Below are 24712 nucleotides of genomic sequence, written 5' to 3' on the forward strand. Positions count from 1 at the left end.
GGTGATCAGACTGGGCTGCTAGGATAGGGATGTTCTGATGTAGGTCCTGAGCTGGACGTGCTGTTGCTGCAGGTACTTCGTCTTTACCAGAATGTTGGATTTGAGACTTTCTCTAAATATATATCAGGTGATCTAAACAGGACCTTAGGCCCTAATTCTCCAGAGGACTTACCAGACCTAAAGGAACAGATTTCAAAGCCTTCAACTGTGGACGGACCCTTTGCTCTATGGGGATGAGACCTCCCAAACAATTCAGTTCACATGTCAACCCTGGAGGTCTCATGGAAATTACTTTCCCATGCAACCCAGAAAGGTGGAGAATTGTTTGAGATGCGGGGTGGTGCTGAGGGAATAGCCTGTGGTAATCAATTAGAGCGATCAATCGGCGACTGTTTAGCTGTGCGTATATCACGCCTTGAAGTTCTTCTCAGAAGGCGTGCTGACAGCGGAGTGGTCAATATTGAGGGGGGGGGGGCACAGGGTGTAGTGAGGTCTGGGAGTACTGCAGATGTGTTGTGCCTAGGGTGTTGGGGGAGGGTGGTTGGTGGAGGGGGTGTGAGGCAGGAACTGTGTCCGGTGATGGAGCAGCAGAACAGACAGTTATGGTGGACAAGCAGAGGCATCCCTGTGTGTCGCTTGGAGAGGATGGGGGTTGGGTTGGGGATGGGGGTGGAGTGGGGGGGGGGGGGGTGTGGTCACTGCTTTTGCCTCGTCCCCTCATCTGCCACATTTACACAGATACATGTTGTTCAGCAAGCCGACTTTTAGTGGGAACATCCTGTATTACCATCTGACATTCCTCAGGGGCCTGAAGGTGCTCTAAGACCTTCGGGCAACTTGATACTTAAAGGAGCTGTGTGCCAAGTGGGCCGATTGGGCAATGTGTAAGTGTAGAGTACCACCAGAGCTCCTGTATGCTGAATGATGTTCTCACAGGTCACTGTGAGTGATAGAAGCATTAAAAAATATAGTAAGATTGTAAACACCACCAGTAAGCAGAATGCTACATTGTTACCTGAACTTGAAATGCAGGGCAATAAGCCAGTGAGTCAATGTAAGATACAATACACTGAAATGGATTCAGCCTAGTCAACTAGACAGTGAGGGGGTGGATTCCAAGTCCCATTTGGGGGCACTTGGGGTCTCCGTGCAGTGATGCCCAGCTATGGGTATTTGGGGTCACCATGCGATGATGTGCAGCTGGGGACGTATGGAGTTGCTAAGTGGTGAAACCCAGCGGCTGCGCCATTGCAGCCTCTGTGTCAAGCGGCAGCAGATAAAGCCCACATTCAGAAGTTAGTGGCTGACGTGCAGACTGGAGCCTGTAGTTCGGTTCTGTTTCTGAGCTTGGGAGGGATTCTGAGACGCACGGAACACTTATTCCAGCTTACATAACAGCACTAAAACAGATGGGATCCTGATTTCTGACCTTTCAGACCTGGAACTGATTTAGAGGAACACAGAGACCTTAAAGGAGCTTGAGGAGATCTTCTAGATAGGCTGCAGCCGTTCCATTTGGCAGGATCGTCCGCTGCTACCAAAGCAGTGAACCTGAAACAAGCTGTGGCTGGTAGGTGAGAACAGGATGGATGAGGCACACGAGCAGCAAGAATGTGAGAAGCCATGAGATGCCCAGATATTTGGTATATGAGGAAAACAGGAGGGATCACAGCACCGACCCCTGCAGGACCCTGGCAGAAAGGGTTTGAGGAAATTTAGAACAGTTAATGGAACCATGTGACACAGGGAAGGGAGGACAAAATGGGGATGTTATGGGGAACCCTGTGACTCTGACCAGGACAACCGATTACAAGATAGATGGATGAACGGTTGGATGGATGGATAGTGGAGAGGAATGAAAACAAAAGGCAGGTGTTTTGGCATCAGAATAAGAGAAATACACAGAGGAACACAGTGCTGGCTCTTAGGATCGGGCTGTAATGTCAGGGCTGACAGATACTGTAAGACACAAGGCTGTTTTGTATTGTGAGTAATTAGGTGCAGGTGAAAGACTTGGCTGGTCACATGACTTAACCCTGGCCTGGCTGGTCACATGACTTAACCCTGGCCTGGCTGGTCACATGACTTAACCCTGGCCTGGCTGGTCACATGACTTAACCCTGGCCTGGAACATCCTCATTCCAGTCTTTCAGCCATCAATTAGGGCCTGCCTCTTAGGTAGCTCTCTATCCCGGATAGCTATTGTGATTCCTACTCCATCTAAGGAACTAATCATCTACAGGGGAGGATCTAATGATTTACAGTGTCAGAATCAGCAAGCGGATCCACCAGGAAGAGAATGGGGGTGAAGCACGGGCTCTGAAAGAAGTGTATAGCGATGCTGAGTGGCCGGTTTGGAACCACAGTGCTATAATCAGGTAGTCTGAGAAAGAAGTCTAGAGCAGTGTTTCTCAATCCGGTCCTTGGGGACCCCCTGACGGTCCATGTTTTTGCTCCTGGTAGGGTAAGAGGTAGGGAAGAGGAGTCTCTGGTCTAGAATTCCTGAACCGTTTGGGATGGAGGCTCATTGTCTGAGGAGGTGGCACCCACACTATTTTGAAAACAGTAGGAAAAGAACCAGTAGAAATAGGAGTTGACGACTCTTCACTCAACCTCGAATAGACACTTCAAACGCCCATATGCTCCCACCTTTTAACTGTTAATCTCGCATCTGGCAGTGAAATTACTGGGCGAGTGTTATGTTTCCAAAACCAATATGATGGCCCCATTACCGCTGGGAGGAAAGGGGCACACCTGACAGGACGTTCTAATTATGATAATGTCCTTATGCTTTACACCTACATAACATGAGATGGTACCTGTGTGTACCCTTTAGAATGAGCTCTACTGGGAGTGGTAACGATTGTGATTACTATCATTATTCATCAGGCACCCACAGATGACAGACTGCATAGGCAAGACGGCTCTGCATGGATCCGATTAGTTATGTCTGGCAACAGTTGGGAAAGCAGGCAGCATCAGCTGATCCCATTAATGCCAGATTAGCCTTTATTAATCCAATCTGGGCTGCCTAGATCTGAAGACATGAGAACTAAAGCTTGTCTTACCCCCAGAGGGCACCCCCCCAAAAAGAAAAACCCTACTTTCTCTTAATGAATTGATAAGTTAGCTTCTTCTTTGAAAGTCAAAGGTATTGCTAGTTGTTTGTTATTTGGTGTTTGTAGGTCGATAGCTGCACCAGCGCTCTAACTGGAAACAGGGCCCTCCATGCTGTATGTTTACCCCCCCAAATCCCGCCTGAAGGGGTCCCTCTCAGGGTACACTCCTCCCACCCCCCACTACATGCATGCCTCCCATCTCCAGGTGAACCTGAGCTGCAACGAATCCCTTCGAGGAGGTTTGGGGTGAGGGCTTCCCCATTTCTCGTTGCCCTGGGTCTGGCCCTTAACGAGCACTGATGGGGGGTTTTCAGCGAGTGACCAGATGCCCACTGTCCCCACGCTTCTGCTCCCGGCTCCTCACCCATCGGCTCCCCTCCGTGCCGCTGCATCCCATCATGCTCCTGGCTAATCGGCTAATATGACGCTCCCGCATCATGTGCTGTACTTGACACTGTGTCTAAGGCATCTGCATCTTGGATTCGACTCCAGTCATTCTCACCACCTCACCTTCAGTTTAATCACTATGGCGGGGGGTTCTTACGAGTACAAATCTTTTAAGTAAATGTCCTAACGCCAAGGAATCTGAGGAGGAAGTTGTTAAGATAGACGCTTCCTTTGTGAGCCCAGTATGAGATGATCCACAGCCCAACAAGAAGCATGATGCTCATAAAGTTCTGGGAGGTCTGCTCACACGTGGCAGTTGCTGAGGGGTCACCGGTGCTCTAAACAAATCAGAACCGCCGGTTACTCCTGACAGCACAAATAGTTGCATATATTTGAGCTCAGCTGATATCCCTTTTCACAATGACTTCACAAAATGAATATTAACATGGATCTCCTTTGATAATAAACCAGATTACAATAGCATATTTATATTTGGATTCTACTAGATGAGCTGAATTTTATTGTGACTAAGTTGTTTGTATACAGAGAAATCACCTCGTTAACATTCCACCCGTAATGTAATAGTGGGAGACCACAGTTGCCTGTTATTGCCTTCCTGATTCCTAAAACACGCGTACAATACAGTCTGTGTTTACGTGTGGCATTGGAATGGCACTGATCTTCATCAGCTGTTCGGCCGTGGGCAGTTTGGGGGAGGAGCAGAGGGTGTCGAAACCCTAACTGGACCCGTGACCCGCCCTCCATGGCCTTGGAACGGCCGCCAGGCCCCGTCTGAACCAGATCATATTCTTCTCAGTTGAGGTTTATTTACTTAGTCGAGCGACATACATGGTCAGTGCGGGGAGAACGATGAAAACGACAGATTTAGAACAGACAAGGGCTCTCTCTGGCACAAATGCGAAAGCAGAATATGCCTTCAGGCCCCCCCGCCCTTGCTGCACCTCAGCGGAGAAGCCCTAGAAGGTTCTGTGCACAGATCAGACGTGTGAGGACTGTTTGTCCACAATGTGCCCATGCGCTGTTAGTGCCGGTGGGATGGCGTGACAGATTCCAGCTTATACAGAATCACGGGGGAAAGGTTTCTCCAAGGATATATGATGAGTGGATACACCTTTAGGTTCATATGGTTCAGATGGTTGTTAGTGTACTGTTTGTGGAACAATTTTATACTTGCAGCAGAAGCTTTTGGAGGATGGATGGATGGATGGATGGATGGATGGATGATAGAATGATAGGTGGAACATTTTAATGTAAAATATATTTTTAAGTGGTTTAAATCTCTCCAGTTGCTTAGAACCCAGTTTAACCTAGTTGACTAACTCCTGGTTTGTAACCTATAACGGAACCATCTTCTTTGGTAACAGCTATTTTTTTTTGCCACTTTTAACGCAAGTTAAAGTGTAACTTTGGCTCCAAAAGCTTGACCAAAGGTCAGGCTCCATGACAGGGTCAGATGCCCTGGAGGGGACGATGGCGCGTTCCAGGCGTCACGGTGGAGAGCTGGATAGGTCAACTCCCTGGAGATCTCAGGGTTACTGGACTCTCATTGTTCTCCATGGAGCAGGGGGCAGACTGCAATATCTTTCTGGGTATACAAAAAAAGATATCTCCTACCTCTTGCTGGTTGAGAATTTAATCTTTATAACATTAGTTTTAACTGGATTTAAATGCATTTTACGTCATTTTAGTAAATCATGTTACAATTATCAAAGCTGGATATGTGCTGAAAACATGCCAAAAAGAGAATTCCATAAAATTTTTTAAATGCTGTTTTATGTGTGTATCCATGGGACAATGATGGTGAATCAGGCGTTGCTATGGAAACTCCAGTCAGAACTGGTCAAATTTTATTTAAACCAAACAATTCTCCAGACAAAGCTTTATTAATAGTTTAAGCAGAAATCATGCAGAACTTTAAATAAAGTTCCTTAACCTTAACTGTGTTTCAGCATCCAGATTTAACTTTGGATGTTTTCCTGATTATACAGTATTTGCTTGATAACAAATGATTATTTTTCAGTGTGAGTACTGTCATTAATGTCATTGATAATAACCACTCACATTTGTCACAAGGTTTCGATATCTGTTAAGTCAATTCATGTAAAAATTACGCAAGCGCTGTTTTTGAAGGGAAAGCTGGAGACGGAGCTGGAGACGGGTGATGCCGAGTTCAGCCTGTTACCTGCCAGGGCACATTTTACTAGCGAATCCCCGGCCAGGCTGTCACGGATGGTCTTGGGTTTCATTCCCATGTGCCGTGTGCTGACAGACACCGGACGTATCCCTTACGGGACGCGCTCCCAAGTGGCGGTCTGCCTTGCAGTCCACCCCCACCCCCCAGCCTCAGTCCACCACAAACCCTGGTGGGGCGGGGCTGGGGGGATTTTGTGGGATCATGTCTGGGCCTGTGAGAAATAGGACTGACGCAGTATAGACGCTTTGTCTTTTTCCTGGAGACGAAGGGAAGAGCGGACTCACTGTTACTCGACCGGACTGCGGTTCCCACTTACAAACGCTACATTTACGCACTTTTTTTTTCCAGCGCACCATTCTCTACTCCTCACTGGGTTACATTGGCTTACAAAGAGCGCGTCTGTGTATGAATGTCACACGGTGGCTGTATTGGAGCCTCTACCCCAGCCATGTGTCTCACGCCAACCTTGCCATCACTGCAGAAGGCTGCGTCTTTCCGTCTCCGTCTCTGCATCACCTATACTATGAGTCTCAAGCAGGTTCTGTCTGGGAGGCGGTTTTATATTCCTGGAGCTCCACCTGACGTTGGCCCCGCCTTTTCATTCCTTGCTTCCACCTGATTGGCTACCGACACACACCTTACTGGTACAGCAGAGCCGGATTGGCCAATGGCCCGCAGGTGCTCTATGAGTGCTGCTCTCTGTGTCCCTTCTAGATCTTTCTACACAACTATTAGCTACGTGGTGACACGCCAAGGTGGTACCACCCAAAATGAGGGAAGGGAGCTCGCCAAAAAAGCACTTAAGGTTACGGCATATCCGGAACCTTCCGTCTTCTAATGCCACAACCCATCAAGCTCTTCTGAGGAGAGCTTAGTAAAGAACCCACCCCATCCGAAAATGAAATTCCCACACAGCTATCCAAATTATGAAACACCTGAACGTATCAGAAAGCAGTATTTCCAAAGCACAGGTCACTGCACTTCTTAAATTGGAGAATGTCACATTGTAGGCCAGACCACAGAACTTGGTGGAAGGTTATTCTAGAAAATGTACAATTCAGCTGGTCATTAGGGCAACGACAAAATGATTCACAAGTCAAGCGGAACCCAGAAAACAACATCTGAATGAATTAACAGGCTGAGATTCCAGAGCTCATTTGTAGCAGGACAGGACATAATCAGTACAGAGCAAGAAGGAGAAAGTCAGAGACAGGAATTATGTTGCTGGAATCTCTGAGTATTCCCAGCAAGGTTCCACTTAAGCCTGAAGGGCAGCAAATGGGATTAAGGCTGTGTCCCACTCCATGCATCTTTATCCATGGTGTGCAGTGGTGCTATGCGAGATTTAATGGTGTTTAAGCAAATACGCACCTTATCGTGTGTGATCGCTACGGGAAAGGAGTTATTTTTAAACAACAACGAGATTCGCTCATTTGGGAATTTCCTTTATAACAAAACTGACACACTGACATTATTGTTAGTACATTTATTGCCAGGAACTGTGTTTGAGGGAATCGTTCCCAAGGTGATATTTCAATTGATTGGAAAAATACTAGCAAGGTGTACTTGTAGCTAAAGATATCTCCTTGACATGCTATCATTATTTTGGGGTTTTTGTAGCTTTTACTGGGTGTAGGACAGGTTGTGACTGTAGGGACAGGACAGACAGGTGACTTATCAGGGCTTCATGTTAATTACTTCCACCTGTCCCAATTTTGAACTGGGCTTGATGTCAGGCAGGAACCCTGACTGGTTTACACACGCGTTATCCGATCTCCCCTTAATTTTTTCCCTCTTGTTTACCCACACGTCACCTTTATTTTTCATATTTCATTTCCCTTCCTTATATCTGCGTCTCACACTAATCAATAAATTATACATGTCTGTATACACACAATGCTTATTTATAAGTTTGTAACTTTACAGTATCAATGAAGCTATGATTAAAGATAGTCAAAATAGCCTCTTTCTGCTGATGGAAGGCCATAAACACCAGCGACTTCCATGAAAGCCAAGGACGAGGCTGTACTTGCTGTTCCTCGTTTTGTGTTATCTCTCTGGGGAAGGCCAAGGAGTGTTAATCAACCGTTGGACCGGCATGTACAGATTTTCTCTGAACAGTGTGTCAGCGACATTTCTCAAGTTTCTGACTTGAGGTCTGCAATGTAATTTATTAGATTCGTGCCCGTGCAAACCCGTGAGATACAGGTGCTCTGACAGAGCTTGCAATCGAAATCTACATATAAGCGAAGGCGCACAGGATAGGTGTCCTTTGGAAGTCATAAACGCACCTTGAATTAGTATTTTAATGCATATTTGAGTGCAGAACTTAAACGTGCGAATTTAAATTCAGCGCGTAAATATATTAAGTTGAAAGTTTAAGGGCTACTCAAGCGCAAAATTGAGTAACTGAAAGAAGCGCTCCCTTTTCACGGCTCCCCTGTTTGTCCCCAGTAAAGTCTGACAGCATGGCACTTTGGGGAACACACAACCTAATCCTCATTGAAACGGGCTGGTATCAGTTTTGTTGTGCTCAGTAATATCAAAAATAAAGAATGGTTCAGATAAAGACCTGTAAACTAAGAGCTCATGGGAGATCCGTGCGTCTATTGTTCCCAGAACTAACTTTTGAATTTCCGTCTTCAGTACAAAACCCTTGTATGTGAAAATTTGTATTCAATATTCAGTTAAGGCTGCCCCTGTTTGCTTTTTTGATACCGTTATGGTGCAAAGCTATGCGTGTAATTAAAGTATTGTTACCATCTGATTTGTGCTGGAAAATGTTAAATGTGGTTTGACACCGTCTTTTCAAACAAAAAAAATATGATAATCACTTTCACAAAATCGTAGAGCATAATAACGTTAACAATATGTGAAAGGTGTCACTTCTGTGGTTAAATATCACTCCAGACTTTTCTTGTCGATGATGATGATTATTATTATTGTTGTTGTTGTTATTGTTGTTTGTTTGTTGTTGTAATGGAGTGCCAGTCTTCTGTTATAAGTCAGATGTGTTCGTTTATTTTTAATTTACTCGTTAAAAAGCAGACTACTTTCCCAAGGTTATGTTGCTTAGCGAGCTTCATTGGCAGCCACTAGATGGCGCATTTTTCCAGTAAGGAACACCGGCGTGATTCCGTCTCAATTATTTCAATAATCTTGCAGAGCTGGAGTGTGACCTGACATAGATTACTGTCTAAAAGTCTTAGAAAGTCAAATAAAATTATGTTTACATGATCTTCCTGTTGGTGCAAAACCATATTTCTATATTTGTCAAAATGTGTAGCCATTTCAAAACCTGACCTAAAGTATATACCCTTGCATTTTTAGGCTCATCATCATCTTATTTATGTAATTAAATAAATTAATTAACTGAGCTGGTAGTTAAATTTAACAAATACATGGAATGGCTGAGGTACCCCTGAGGAGAAGTTTGGGAACTGAAGCGGTGTTCATCTAGCCATCCAGCAAGATATCAGTAACTTTTTGGAGAACAGATTCTTTGGAGAAGAAATTCTTCTTAGTTTTATTGTGTTACTATTTGCATATGTTCCAGTGTTACATTGTGATTTTTTATCCTTGGCAAATACACTTAACCAGATATGAAGCCTTAAACATTTTCTTTGACTGACTAAGACATTTGCACAGTACTGTACAAGTACTTTTTTTTGTCCCTGCCTTAAAACAAAGTTTCATTTCATTAACAGAGGATATCAGACAGAGACAGATTTAAAATAGGGAAGTTAAAGCACAATGTCCTCATTTGAACAAAAGAGGCAAAAATAAAGTACATTTAAAAAAAAAAATACTGGAATAGATGAGCTATTGGCCAAGTGCTGATTTTACAAAAGAAAAATTGGCAGGTCTTAATTAGTTCCTTGGGGGTCACATAAGGTGAAATTTCCTAATTATTAGTGAGAACATTGGACATTAATTTGCCTTAAGACTTCTCAGCTAATTATATTACACTGCCAATTATATTTAGTGATCGTTAAATGTCAGTGGGAAAAAAATCTAAAGGATTCATTCAATTTATTTTAGATTTATTGCCGATTTCGTGTTGAATTAAATGTTCACCGTTCACAGTTCCTTGACACTCTAGCAGGTCGGAAATTTTGATCAGGGCTCACTTCCTTGCACAGCTGGTTAAGTACCCCAATCAGGCGCGTGCTCCTGTGCTTATGTATGTTTTTGTCTTAACACATACACTTTAGCAGGTATTTAAATGCCATGCAAATGAGGTGAGAAAAGGTGAAAGTTTTAATTATAAGACAGTCAAATATGCTTGCATGCAGATTTCTTAATGGCAATATGTTTTTTCTTTTCCAGAAAATCTGATGCCTTAGGGCTTCAAACCAAATGCCTTTGTTGTGAATTCATATGGTTCCAGAAAGTACTACAAGGATTTTGAGTTTTGTTCGGTGTGGGGTTAGGGATTGGTAATTGTGTTGAGATCATCAAATAAATGGTAGAGGTCTTCCCGCCCCCGCCCTCTCAACAGTATCACATACCAAGAAATGAATGTGTGTGTGGCCCAGTTCAGGCATCCAACGAGGAATGAATTGTAGGGCTCAGTCTGATGACTCCAGTCAGCTTGGCTTTAATTGTTTTCAGATTTCTTCCTCATTTATTCAGAATCAAACTGAAAGCTTACCTACACATGCCCTGCTTTGCTCTTTTTACCACTCATTTTCTCACATTTCCATTTTTCTGCCAAACACACACCAGCTAGGCAGGTCATACAATACTAAGAGTCAGGTTCAGTGTTGGGGATACGGCGCTTCTCTGCCTCGATCCCACTCAGCACTGCTCTTCCTGACGGGTCTTACTAGTCACAACCGGCTTTAAATATTCCAGCGTGCGTCCATTTCAGATGCATGGCACTGCTCTTTACCACTCTCCTGCTACAACAGTGACGTACCCCTATGAGGTGAAACAATATCAATTGCTCGTAATCTCCATTGTTGTTTACTCCGATTCTTTGCTCCCCTCTAGCTTAACTTATCTCCTGTCCCCATGGAAACCTCCAAAACACAAAAGACATGCATGCTAAGACAGAGGTCAAGCTACAATTCTTCACTTGTACTGGAGGACCCAATATATCACAATTCATTAATACTATTCTGTGACCTCATTACATTTAGAGCCAGCTGCTGTTCATTCAGATTCTTGCTGAACAATGCATACCTCTAATATTTACTCTGCAGGTTATTATGGTAGGTAAATAAAATGTGACATGTGTTTTGTATGTTGTAACAGATTATGTGCAGCTGTAACTGTGCCATCAGCAATATGTTGTTCTGCCAGGAACATAAACACATGGGTGGAACATGCAATGAACAGCGTCACCAGAGCGTTGCATCACTTCAAAAATGGTCATGTTGCACGGTGATGTAGTGACCTCATTGAAGGTTTACACACACCCCCCACCCCCACCAATGAAGAGCAAAAGTTTGCGTGCATGGTGGTGATGGTGGGGGGTGTTACTGAGACAGTCTTCCCCATTGTCATTGGTTAAGACTTTGTGGGAGACCATGAAAGAGGCAGAGGGGGTCACTGCTGCTCGTGTGGGTGTACAAACAAACTGTGCAGCAGTGGTTGTTGAGCTCGAAAGATCATCGAATTAATGGTAGAGGTCTTCCCACCACGCCTACTCAGTAGTATTACATTCCAAGCCAAAATCCAGTACATTTACTATAGGTCTATATGTAGCCACAGTGCTGGGAGATTCTGTGAAAAAAAGCTGTTATTTATCACCATCTGGGCTGTGGTGTGGGAAATCTGTCCCCTCCAGATGTCCTGTCAGACGGCCAGCAGCCGGAGCCTCTCTCCGCAGCCCACTGGTGCCAGCCGGCTGGATCGCACGCATGTGTGTTCATATCATGTTTCCAGATCTGACGCTTTCCATTAAACCCAAACGTCGCTGTCAGCGTGATGGACTAGGAACACAAGTGATTCGAACCATTCTGGTTCACTTTAGGCTTCCCGGCATCACTAGTTAAAGACTGATATCCACACAGGTTTATCTAACGTTTAATGTACCTTTTGTGAGGCCTGCACTTCACACACATAAGAAGCTTTTATTAGACACGGTTTCGTTGGTAGTTTCCCTTTTTATTAGTTTTCTTGTAGTGTTGTCTGGAACCTAAAAAACAACCTGTTTACACCTACAGTGAAACTTCTAAACATTTTTTTGTCTTGCACAAAAGCCCAAACATTCTCAAGGAGTTACTTTTCAATGCCCTCTACTTGAGTTTGCTATTATTGAAATCTCCCTGAAAGTAGTTGCTCTGTTTTTGAAAGTCCAGGCAAGGCGACTCCCGTGCTCGTTTTCTCACAATCGGGCATCGATTAGCCTGGCCTTGTAGCCGGGCAGACTACAGTATCTTCTCTCAGCTGCACAAGCCAGGTCCTTGGGGCTGTGTGAGAATATTTGTGAAGTGCAACAGCCTCTTTTTTTTTTTTTGGTTGGAACAAATTCTGATATCAGGTACCTAGTGACAAAGAATGAAATCACAAAGAGAGGCATCTCTCAGACTTCGATGAGCTCTGTTTGTGTCTCACTTACCATATTATATCTTTTGCAATTTCCATTCTGCCTTTAATTTGAGGATGATGAAGCAAAATTATTTTGAGGCCAGTTATTTTCAAGCTGAGCTGAACTGTAAAGGGTGATTTAATTCATACCTGTCATGGCAGAATAAGTGGGACTGTGAATAAGAGAAATGACAAATTCTCCCAGATTTTTATTTGTATTGTATAATATATCCCAGGGAATAGTGGTTGTTTGAAATAAGGAAAAACCAAACACTCCATAGGCTATGTTGTGTGCTTCTTCTTAATCTGTAATTGTTCTTTTTCCTGCAGTCATGGTTTGTAATTGTAATTTACAAAGTAGATTAATATTACCCAGGGCTCCTGTGCAGAATAGGCAAGTTAAGTTGGTTCCTGGTCATTGTTTTGGATCCATCTGTCCGCATGCTGCTTAGCTTCAAACGGGTGACAGTGACTGTGCTTGTCACATTTGATGGAGGGTATCTGCGTCCCGGTGCCGCACCATATGGGCGCCTTTCTTCTCACGATAGCTAACTGGATTCTTTGGTTGACAGCCACCGTGTACGCTGAGCGGTGAATCTTTTCCTTCTGACAGTTTGGATAGAGCTAGGCAACAGAACTGGCTTCCACATTAATGACAACATATTTTTTTTGTGGCCAGACATTATGGTCCGTTGATGTTGAGATTTACTGAGTCACAAAATAGAAGTGCCTGCTGTTGATTGCTTGGGATACTTGGTGTTTGTGGGGCTACAGGTCCTTTGGCAGCTCAAATGATCATAAATTTAACAAGCACAGGGAGAAGCGTCACTGAAACACCTTTATGTCATTTTTGGAAAGTAACTTGTTTGTACTCAGTTGTACGGAGACTCTGGGACTGCGCAAGTAGCGAACGAAGTCAAAGCTACGTGACTTCAACACAATTCACACAGTGATTGTTTAAAACATCAATTATATATTATGCATTTATCTATGGTATCTGTAAAGTTTTAAGAAAGGATGTGAAAATATGGAATTTGTGCACGCATGCTTAGATTTAAAGCTGCCTGGACATTTATCAAATGACTGAAAGGCAGCGGTGGTGTGGGGGGGGGGGGTCTCTCCCGGCGATTCACCTCCCTTTGTCCCTCATAGTAACTATTCCAGCCTATCGCGTTTTGTTTTGCGTGTTGTGCCCTATTGATTGGCCAGGGGACGCTACACGTACGCCAACTCGCTTATGTCTCTCAAAATTGAGAAGATGCTCAGACTTTGGCAACAGAGTTTAAGTAAAGCTCCTCTCTCATTGGCTCCCAAATCCAGGTCCAGCTCGCCGCTAGCCAGCGCGCATTGGCTAGGCACCGGTAGGGACGTACCACTTTACCCGCAACTTAAGGGTATGAGCAAATTAAATCATGAACGGGGTAAGAATAAGCATTAAGACCGAACTTGCAAATTATATGTTATTGAAACATAATTAGTACCGTGCACATATTTAATCGAATCTGACGATTGTTATGTAAGTCATTTTAATTGGAGAATGAGATATGAAGGAATCCTGAAATGTTTCAGCCAACGGACTCCCCCGTCGCCGGCGAGCAGGTTGGCTCTTCCGGGATGATGTAAAAATTCTCCTACCAAACCGGGGTGCTCTTTCTTAAAAATGAAGATTACAGTCCCTGCTAGCCCAAGGAAGAGCGGAGTAGATAGTAGAACTGGGCTCAACTTGCATTTCTGTAGGACTGTTCACATTCTGAATGTTCCCCAGCAAGAAAGATCAGTGCTGTGGGGATTTTTCTTTTGCGTATTCATTCTGAAGCAGGATTTCAGGACACTTGACTGTCCACCTCCTAGTTAGCGTATGTAGCTGACTACAGTCAGCTTATTATAGTACATTTTATGTTTCCGATGCTTGTTTTATCCTAAGTGCTGTATAGGAGGTGCGTTTTATTTCCTAATACATTAGCTAGACGATGTACAACACAGTCTGGAATACGGAGAAGGACGCCGATGGATGGAGGGATGTGGTGATGCCATATTCTACAGAATTAATATTTTACATTGAAATGGATCAACCCCCAGGTATCTCTCCTTTCATTCACTGCGGTGACCTACACGGTCCATGAGCCATCTCATTCTGGCTGTGCTATCTTCAAAAAGGCCAATTTTCACATTTTTACGCAAATAATCTTTTGCTACCTCTGTGGCGAAATAACCCACAAAAATCACTTTGTTTCGGAGCCTGACAAAGTAATTACGTAATTGTTGCAGCGTATATAACATCTGATTTGTACTGGTCTTTGGGTATAAAATTTGCCCCGATATTTTAAAATGTAACATTTTTAGACAGTACAAAATAAACCCTTGGCTTTTAAGTTCCAGTCTTAAAATGTAATCGGTTACGTTTATGCATCAACGGTAGTTTTTTTTTCTGCGTACAGGTATGTATGCGTGTATGATATATAAATTTAATAAATTTATTTACATGCATACGTATATCATGCATGACCACTGCTTTCATTGTTATTTCGTTATTCTACCAGGTTTTGCACGCATTTAAATGTCTAAGACTTTACAGTAATTTCTTATCGTGGATTTATCGTTAACTTATCCGTTGGTCTTGCATTGTTCAATTTATTACATGGCAAAGGATGAGCTGTTGCGCCGAATGCTGCTTATTTTGCGGGATCAGGTTTCACAGTAGCATTTCTGTAAAAGAAATACTTAGGTCTGAAAGAGGAGAGGCGGTTTGTGTGTAATTATGATCTCCATGCGCGGAAATCTTTCAAGAAAAGATTTCCACCAAATTACTTCATGAGATCCTGGGTGCAGTACTGGAATGGTCTCATTTACAACTTAGTATATTTTCCCCAAATAATCTGGAAAATTGGCTCCGTATGAATAAATGGAATTATACATAAATCGGTTAGGCTCCTTGAAATCGCATTAGTGCAAGTATGTTTGTGCAGTTCGTGTTCGTCACCCCCATAATCATACAGTTTGCCCACCTTGCTCTGTTTTCTTTAAAATCTCTAAATACGATCATCGCGATGTAGCATACTTAAGTCTTTTGGGGTTGTGTTATGTTTGATTACTCATATCACTCAATTACATTCAACTCGGTTGCCCCTGGAGTGGGGGAGGGGTAGGCTTTCAGTAGAAAAATCCAACAAATGCATGTCGAAACCCTTGCATTATACGTAGGAGCAGTTCGGTACATTACATCTTGTTGTAACTGTCATGTCATGTAGTGATCATCTTCCTCAGATGTGGCGTTTTGCCTTCAGACTGTCACTCGCTGCTTCTTTCTCTGTCATGCCTTTGCTTCACGTCGCAGATGTTATGGATGGAGGCGCTGTTGAATTATATTACTGTTATAAACTGGTCCGACTTTTCTCCCCACTTTTCTGGTGTACAAAGACATTTTTCTCCCCAAGTTCATGCTTTTATGAACCTGTAGTTGCGATATCTGGAGTCCGTCTGGCTGTCAGGTTTTCTTTTTTGTTCTTGTGTTCCGGTAGGCTATATTGAGTGCGACGCGCAGTAATTTGCAAGATTTTAGTTTGCTAAACTAGTTTATTGCAGTTTTGCTGTGTAGTGCAAGCCGCTCCTTTAAAAGGTGCCCGCATTTCATTTTCTTTCGGTCTTCGGTGTTGCTTGCTTATTTCTTTTCTTTAAGTTTGCAAATTAAGGTACGGCTTTAGTTTATAAACTTAATTTTATTATGTGATACGATGTTTGTAAGTTCAGAAGAAGGGCATTAATAAAGAAGTCACGAAGTAATTTCAGTTCCCCGTTGAAATCCGCTGTTTGGCATAAATCAGACAAGCCAAAACGGCTTTAAAAAACTAAAAGTTTCTGTCATTGTGCAGATTCTGTTACATTTTTGTTACATTTCACTTTTGTTAGACGTGTTGGTCTTAAGGGAATGCGAGGGATCCCGAGGCTGGCTCAGACTAGCGTCAGATTTTCACACATTTTCAGATTAATAATCTATAATATGATGTTCATGAATGTTCATATACGCCGCCAAAGCGAGTTTGCCCAAAGTTAACAATAGTACCAGCCCGCTAAATCCTGCGGTGTTTCAGTGAAAGTAGGAGGTTTAAGGATACTCGCGCTATGGCACCCCTCCTCCATATTTGTGCCCGTTTCTATAGGCTTCCTGTGAGTTGGTGCGGTTTACTCTGGTAGTGTCATTTCTAACCCCCTGGGGGGGATTGTGGGAGAGTGAGAAGGGGGGGGGGGTGATATGCCTTGCAGATGTTCATTAGAATATTTATTATTGGGTAGAATATTATTATACGGACGTCTATGGGGGTCTGTGACTGAGGGAGAGGAGCCTGACAGACCTTTTTTTGGGGGGGGTGGGAGCACTGCTCTGCTCCTCTCTGCCCCTCCACCAGGGCCCTTCTTCACAGGTGGAGGGATGCCCATGGGATCAGCTGTCTCCTTGGTCTCCAACGGCAACACCATGGTTCTCATTGCTTTGTGTGGGTTAGGCCCAGTGAGCCAAGACAGAATTGAAAAGGGAGGGGGGGGGTCATCTATAAGGTTATAGATGAGAGCCGCCGCTGGGGCCGGTGGCCTGGTGTTACCGTCTGCTCACGCTAATCTGCTCACGCTAATCTGTGCCAGTGTTTGACACCTCCACATTCCGGAGGCTGTTTCGCAGCCATGCGCTCTCCTCTGGTGCGGCTGCAGAGCTGTACCTGCTTGTCAGATACGTATTCGCCAGATGGGGAATTTTTGGATTCATCAGCTGATGAAGAAAACACTTAGTTGGGGGGGGCGGTTGGCAGTATCAGGTTCCGTGTGTTAAGAAGGTTGACTTCTGACCCTTCTTGGTCTGATCCCAGAGTATGAGAGATGAAAGCGGAGATGGAGTGAGGGGGTCAGACTGGGCCTTGGGGGGCCATTTACCTCTTGCCTGTGTTGCCAAATCAAAAATCATATCATACCCCCCCCCCCCCCCCACACACACACACACACACACCTCACCTCTTGTAGGTTGGCCGTGTCTTTTTTCATCAGCCAGGGTGGTGCATGTGTGTGGAGTTGGGGGGGGGGTGGGGGGGCAGCCAGGGCTGGGTGTGGTTCAAGGCATTACTTTGATTTATATGGAAGTTCACAGGAACCTGACAGGCATTATATTAACCTGGTGGAGTTTCTTTTGTTTTCTTTTCAACGCGCCCTTTCCGGGGCGGCCTCCAGCCTGCTCGATCCGATATCGGGCCGCCCCCCCTCCAGCTATCACCGACAGACTGCGGTGCCGCTCTGGCTCGCAGCTGAGGCCTGCCTTGCCGCTCGGTTACACAGGCATGCTGAGGTGCCCTTTAAATTGTCATTCACCGTTTATTCCCCATTTAGTTGTTGTGGTGGGGAATGGGGGGGGAAGGTCTCAGATTTAATGGCATAAAGTAAAACTCCTTGACTTGATCTGGAAACCCAGAAATACCGTGCCCATCCCTTTAATGTTAAGGAGTTGGAAACAATGCAGGTAATGGCTACATGGGGCAGAATCGGCCGTCCCGGCGGTGTGATTTTTTTATTCCGGTCCGCTGCCTTTGGTATTCCTGTCAGTAGGTGACCCAAGTGTGGGTCTTTCTCTCTCTTGGCTTGTCTTTCGCCTCTCGGTCGCCCAGGCCCCACATCCCGGGTTTTTTCTCTGGGTTGCGGAATCACTCAGGTGGCATGGTGCTGCTGGCCTGGAATACGCTCCAGTACGTTCCGGTGCTGCACCTGCGCCTCCGTCCATGCGCCGGGCCGGACGTGAGCTGGGCGGGGCTGCTCAGCTCAGTATGTCCCTTTTCGTGAGACTCGCAGTTCTCCCCCTGGATCGCTGAATGCTGCTTTGTGCTGTGGGTCCACATCACTTGCAGCCACATTCACCGTCTTCCTTCGCTTCAAAGCGTAAGAGTTTACAGCTGCATTAACGAGTCTCTAGTGCAGCCTGCTACGGGATATATAATTAATCTCGCAATTATGGTGTCGGCGGGGATAGAGTGGAACGGCATTAATCATTAACTGCCACATGAGGGACCGGCCTTCAGATGTAGTTGGACCGGACAAACGGGTCTTAGTTAAGTGATTTGCGTCAGCCAGAACATTTTTACAGAGGGAAAGGAGCCCCACTTTGGTGACTGGGTGTAGCGGATGTTTTTTTTTAAAAATGTATGTCATATGAAAATATTTTCCTTCTTTCCCGTTTCCCATCCAGTGAAGTGTAATTGGCTGACGTACCCCACCCCCCCTTCCCCACACTGGCTTGGTGAACTAGTTACACTGGTGAATGTGGCTGGTGTTCGGTCATCAGGATCTGACCCGGTCCAACCATTGAGGCCTGGAGAGTGGTGGGGGTGTCTTCCTTATGGGGGAGTGGGTTGTTGTACTAGTAACGACTGCTAACGCTCAGCACTGCTGTGTCACTGTGCCTCTGGTTGGGTGACAGTGGCAGTGTGACCCATGATAGTGCAGTGCGGGATGCTAACTCTCAGCACTGCTGTGTCACTGTGCCTCTGGCTGGGTGACAGTGGCAGTGTGACCCGTAACAGTGCTATGCAGGATGCTAATGCTCAGCACTGCTGGCTCAGTGCAAAGGTGCTTTGTGGCAACCAGGAACTCTGATTCCTTCATTTAGGAGTGTTTGTTCTTGCTTATTTTTGGCCTGTGGGGAATCTTCTTGGCAGATGACCTTTCAGCTCTCACTGCAGAGAAAGTGCTGCTTTAAGGTTGGGGGGGGGCACTCAGTGTCTGGACTGGAGACCGGTTTTTAAAGTTTGTCTTGGACAAGTGAACGGATGCATACGGGCACTAGTATGGGGTGTGTATCGGGCAGGGGGGGGAGCATTTCACCTTGGTGAGTGTCTTCATCCCCCCTCCACCTCCCAGTCAAGCATGTCCACCCTTGACGCTGGTGGGCATCAAGCCCCGGCCCCTCAAACCAGTCTGTCTGCGTGCTGCTTCCTGCCAGCCCCCCCCCCCACTCCCTCCCCCTGCCTCATTTAGTTCAATGGGCCTTTGTGCACCCCAGGAGTCTCTGCTCCCTACATTCCTTCCAGCCCTGGAGTTGGTGAAGGGTACAGTTGGCTGCTGGGTGGGTGGAGGGAAACGCATGCGATGGTTAGCGGGCTGCATGACTTGGCAGCTCTGTTCCTCGCCGCCCTTCTGCAGCTAGACCCCCCCCCCCTGTTCCCAGGAGCACCCAAAGCCGCTTCCTGCACCTGCCACTTAGTGACTTGAGCACAAAAAACAGCCCACTTCCCACTCCTTGGTCCGATTGTACAGCTGCGTAGATGTGAGATCCTTATCGGGAAAAAAATGGGTGTATGTGGCCTGATTAAAACTCCACACACTCACTTCCCTTATAAGCACATTCTCCAGCCTTAACTGGAAGCATGAAATCCGTAAATTAACCTTTCATCTTCATGTGGAATATAAGACTCTGAGCGAGAGACCCTTAGTTCATCATATGGAAGCTTAGCATAATTGAATACATGTTTTTTGTGATTTCCAGCACGGTGTTTCACAGATCCCTGCTTGCCTACCACTCTGCTGTATTTGCTTACCCAGAAACAGTGCAAGTCTCTGAGCTTCAGCCCATAGGACGGCAACTTGGTTGAGAAGATGGTGGTCGGCGAGATGGCTTGGTGACTCATTCTCTTCTGTCTTTGTTATTCCCACAGCTCTTCCGCCCAAGCCAGCCAAACCCACGGCCCCCAGCGGCATCAAGGAAGCATCTGACTGCTCCCTCCAGGAGGCTGAGTGGTATTGGGGAGACATCTCCAGGTAGGTTGACGTCAACAAGGTTCCTGTGTCTCTCACACCTCCCTGGAGTCAGCACATGAGACAATGGGCACTGTGGTGCTTCATAAATTGTGCTTCAGAAAGTGCCAGATCCTCGCCTCATGATGAATAGCGATGGGATTTTGGTCCATTTGAAGCCTACTCTCTTCTCAAGGGGCTCTGCCCAACTTCTAGATGGTCAGCAGACCTGTCCTTGGATACTCCCTCTTGTTAGAGGCAGCCAGCCTGAAATTGGTCTAAGGAACGCAAGACCTGATGATCTTGTGGCACCAGTCCCCAGCCTCTTTGCTTCTTTTGAACACACACAAGTCCAGCAGGTTTAGATTAATGGTTGGCATAGAGGAATCGGGGTGGAGGGGGGGGGGGGGCTAAATCTCCCGAAACATCAAGCATCCAAGGCTGCTTCCACACGAGCTCGTAAAACCCTTGACTTCTCAGCAGATTAAAGCGCTGCTCTGCGAGGCCGCTGCCGACTGGATTTGGAGTCGGGCTTCCCGAAGTCGCTTTCTGGAATCTATCTGTTCAACTATTTGTGTAAATTCCTATTGGTTCATATGTCAAGGCCCCTGCTTGAGTGACAGGTCTACCAGCCAGTGAGTAGACAGAAGACAAACTTTTACACTGATCCCTCTGGTTTTTGGGAGGAGTTCTTTTGTTCTTTTGATTGCTGTTGGAGGGAGTAATGGCTGCATCAGCACTGATCCCTTACCGCACCCGTGGCTGCTGAGTAGGCTGGGTGGGGCGGGGACGTTTCTACCAGATGGAGCTTCTAAAATACACAGTGACATCAGAATTTCACCAGAGCTGTACCAAGCTTAAGGGTTCAACAGCAATTCCTTCTCCCCTTGGGATTAGAGCTGACAACCTTATGGCAGAAGTCTGTCTGTCAAAGTGGGAGGAGGCAGCTGGTGGGGGTGGAGGTTAGCAGGACCTCTGGGACTGAAGCGTGTTTTGAAAGCATGCCCCCATGGTTTTGTGGGGGAAGGGAGTGTAGAATAGTGTGTTTCTAGTGCTTCAGAGGACAGGGGTTAATGAGCCAAAGTATCTCAAGATGTTTCCCAGATCTGACATCTGCGGCAGACATGGGACGGTGACTTTGCCCACGGCTGGAGTGAAACTTGGCTTCGTGTCTCAGAGCACCTTGTACACATACTTTCCAAGGGCTGTGGGTTGTTCATTCGGGTTATTTGATTGTTATTGGAGGACATGCATGAGTGGCAGGAGAACAAGCAAATCAACAGGAGCAGCCAGGGCATTGTCGAGGCTGTTTTGCGCCTGCCTGGACACTCTTTAGCCTTGACCTGTGCGTCCTGCCTTTCCATGCAGAGAGGAGGTCAACGAGAAACTTCGCGACATGCCTGATGGCACGTTCCTTGTCCGGGATGCATCCACCAAGATTCAGGGTGATTACACGCTGACCCTGAGGTAATACGGACCTCATGCGCTCTGCAGTACCAAGGCATAATTCCATCTTTGCCCAGGCAGGTGATTTGGGCCTCCAGTATCTGATCCCCTCTCCTTGCCCTCTCTAGGAAAGGCGGCAACAACAAGCTGATCAGGATCTACCACAGGGAGGGAAAGTATGGCTTCTCTGACCCCCTCACCTTCGACTCTGTGGTGGAGCTCATCCGGCACTACCAGAACGAGTCACTGGCCCAGTACAACACCAAACTGGACGTCAAGCTCACGTACCCCATCTCCCGCTATCAGCAGGTACTGTATAACCCCCACAACCACCACCTAAGACCGACTATTCCACTCAGATGAAAGGACAGGGAGCTGTCTTTTTTAGAGATGCACCGATACCGATATTCGATACCGATACCGATATTCGGATTGGTATCGGTGCCGATCCAGATCTATTTGACTGATCGGGTATCGGCCATGCGTGACCGATCCACGTCCTGTACTTACTTATTTGGTTTTTGGCAATCAATCGCACGACAGCTCTTTCCCATTTTACATGTGTTTTTTTGCAGCATACAAATCGAACGCTAACGCTGCCCCTCAGTCTTTTTTGCTACTCAGTGGGTGTGACTTCCGCCTGCTGTGACGTCATGCGCATACCCTTCGAGTAGCGTAAGATAAGACGCGACGATCTGGGTGTATTTTACGCTTTTAACAGAAACCAGTAGCACAGCGATTTGCAATCTATGTAAAATAAAGTTTTGAGGTGGGAATAGTGTTTAATGGACAATTCCATTTAACAAAGCAATGGATGATTTGGGAGTCGCTAACTTAATTGGACTGTTTTGCGAACTCGCTGCGGCTTATGATACAAGAGGGGCTGCCATCACAACAAAAGTGTAACTGCGCTGACAGCAATGGGAGAAAAACTGTGTTAAAATTTTAAGCATTAGCCACTTGTGTATACTTGCTTTGAAGATATTCATATTGAACTGCAAATGCCTCAAAAACGCTTAAAACAAACGAGGTGGAACAGTACGTTATGTATGTTTGTAGTAGCCTAATAAAATATTTTTGTCATACATTTTTTCCAACAGTATTTACTAGCTTAAAAGAAATTAATATATAAAGTATAACAAAGTAAAAAGAGCTCTTGTATCGGAATCTGTATCGGTATCGGCAGTTGTGTATCGGAACTGAAAAAATGTGGATTGCCCATCTCTAGTTTTTTTTTCCTGTTTGGTGATATACTGTTCTGCTTATTTACTTCCAAAAGGCTGTCCATAAAACATTACACACATCAGCAACGCCAGTGGGTGACAGCAAGGAAAATGCCGCTCAGTGCCTCCATATTCATACTGCGTGGGTCTGCGTGTGCATGTACAGGGGACATTTTCTGCTCAGATCACCAAAATTCAGCCTAAAATAGCTGTGTGTGTATCTCACGTATGTGTGTCTAGGACCAGCTGGTGAAGGAAGACAGCGTTGAAGCTGTTGGGAAGAAACTCCAAGAGTATCACAGTTACTACCAGGAAAAGAGCAAGGAGTATGACCGGCTTTATGAAGAGTACACCAAGACCTCGCAGGTACCCTCCATTTGCTCAGTATTCTGGCCACTTATGTCATGTTATGAAGACCGTCTCCTCTTGGGATCCGAGCAAGTGAACCTTCCTTAAATGTATTATTGGGTGACATCGAGCTACATCTCCAAGCCTTGACAGGGTCGCAGTAGCGCTGCGTATGTTTACGTCCTGTTGAGGGTGAAGCTAACCGATTTACACCCCGGTTGGCACACAGGAGATCCAGATGAAGAGGACCGCCATCGAGGCCTTCAGCGAGACCATCAGTATCTTCGAGGAGCAGTTTCAGAACCAGGAGCACTGCAGCCAGGAGCACATACAGCGTTTCCACATGGACGGCAGCGACACAGAAATGGAGCGGTAAGTCTGGCCGCGTTCCACCTCTTCCTGGGCTGTCTTCATGATGGCTGTGCACCTTTTTGTTCTCCTCATGATTCCTCCATGTTCCTTCCAGCAGGCCAAAAGCATGCAGTTAGGTCAGTTAGTGACACTAAATTTCTGGTGCCGCATGTGAGTGTGCTTTTGTGCTCTGTCCTTCCTTGTTCCTCGTGCTTCCTGGGATAGTCTCAAGGCTCTGCTTAAGCAATTATGAAAGATGGGGGGGATCAATAGCTATTTGTACTGAAAGAGACAGGGCAAATTTAGCAAAATCATTCTATAAATTTAGTCAGTCTAGTGCTAGTCCAAAATTTGGGTGACCCCTCCTTCAATGCCCCTGTCCACCAGGATCCGAATAAACTGTGAGAAGCTCAAGTCCCGTCTGGGAGAGATCCACGACAGCAAGTCCCGGTTGGAGCAGGACCTGAAGAGGCAGGCGCTGGACAACCGTGAGACGGACAAGAAGATGAACAGTCTGAAGCCCGACCTGATCCAGCTGCGCAAGATCCGGGACCAGTACATCCTGTGAGTCACCAGGCAAACGGATCCCACGTTCTGTGTGACTGTATGAGGAGCTGCTCCCCAACTCCCACATCCTTCATGTTACTCCAGGACATTGCAGTTTGGGGTCCCATTCAGTTAGTGTTACTCTGAGCTTGTTTCCGCACTGCAAGAAGACTCCTGTACTGAATGTTTTCTGTGTCCCCCCCCCCACCCCCCGTCCCGAAATAGCTGGCTCAATCAGAAGGGCGTGCGGCAGAAGCAGATCAACGAGTGGCTTGGATTAAAACATGAAAATATTGACGAGTGAGTACACTGTGCCTTCCCTGCCCCCACCCTAATTGATCATGTTCCTGTTGCTGCACTGAGCTCCCCCCCTGCTTTTACTGTGCGTCACACCAGCCGCGTCTGCGTGGTTGGTATGGAAACAGGGCCTCGCATGCAGCATGCCGCTACAGCCAGTACAGTCAGCTTTGAGCCCTACGTTTTCGGCCAGTACCCCATTCTCACTCTGGCCTGGTCTGCAGCGCCTACTGCGTGGCTGAGGAGGACGAGAACCTACCCCACCATGACGAGAAGAGCTGGTTTGTGGGCCCCCTGAACCGCCAGCAGGCCGAAGAGCTGCTGCTAGGGAAGCCAGATGGAACCTTTCTCATCCGTGAGAGCAGCAAGCCAGGCTGCTACGCCTGCTCCGTGGTGTGAGTATCTGCCTACAGGGCTGTGCAGGCCTGCTCCATGGTGTATCTGCTGCTAGGCTGTGCAGGCATGCTCTGTGGTGTGAGCAT

The 24712-nt window shown here is 46.1% G+C and overlaps 1 protein-coding gene across 5 annotated transcripts in view; it reads left to right on the forward strand.

Moving 5' to 3' along the window:
- LOC111847640 (phosphatidylinositol 3-kinase regulatory subunit gamma-like) overlaps positions 1 to 24712 on the forward strand; it is a 106151-nt gene that overhangs the window by 76525 nt on the left and 4914 nt on the right. For 2 of the 5 annotated variants that reach the window (XM_023819012.2, XM_023819013.2), the window contains 8 exons: positions 19941 to 20043; positions 21388 to 21486; positions 21594 to 21774; positions 22929 to 23054; positions 23266 to 23408; positions 23775 to 23951; positions 24159 to 24233; positions 24455 to 24625. In XM_023819012.2, coding sequence (XP_023674780.2) covers positions 19941 to 20043; positions 21388 to 21486; positions 21594 to 21774; positions 22929 to 23054; positions 23266 to 23408; positions 23775 to 23951; positions 24159 to 24233; positions 24455 to 24625 — 1075 coding nt within the window. Of the gene's footprint in view, positions 1 to 13652; positions 13680 to 13890; positions 14338 to 19940; positions 20044 to 21387; positions 21487 to 21593; positions 21775 to 22928; positions 23055 to 23265; positions 23409 to 23774; positions 23952 to 24158; positions 24234 to 24454; positions 24626 to 24712 lie in introns of those variants that run through there. The other 3 variants (XM_072704072.1, XM_023819015.2, XM_072704071.1) reach the window with 3 other exon arrangements.

This window comes from Paramormyrops kingsleyae, chromosome 21 (genome assembly GCF_048594095.1).
Source record: "Paramormyrops kingsleyae isolate MSU_618 chromosome 21, PKINGS_0.4, whole genome shotgun sequence".
NCBI classification, from domain to species: domain Eukaryota; kingdom Metazoa; phylum Chordata; class Actinopteri; order Osteoglossiformes; family Mormyridae; genus Paramormyrops; species Paramormyrops kingsleyae.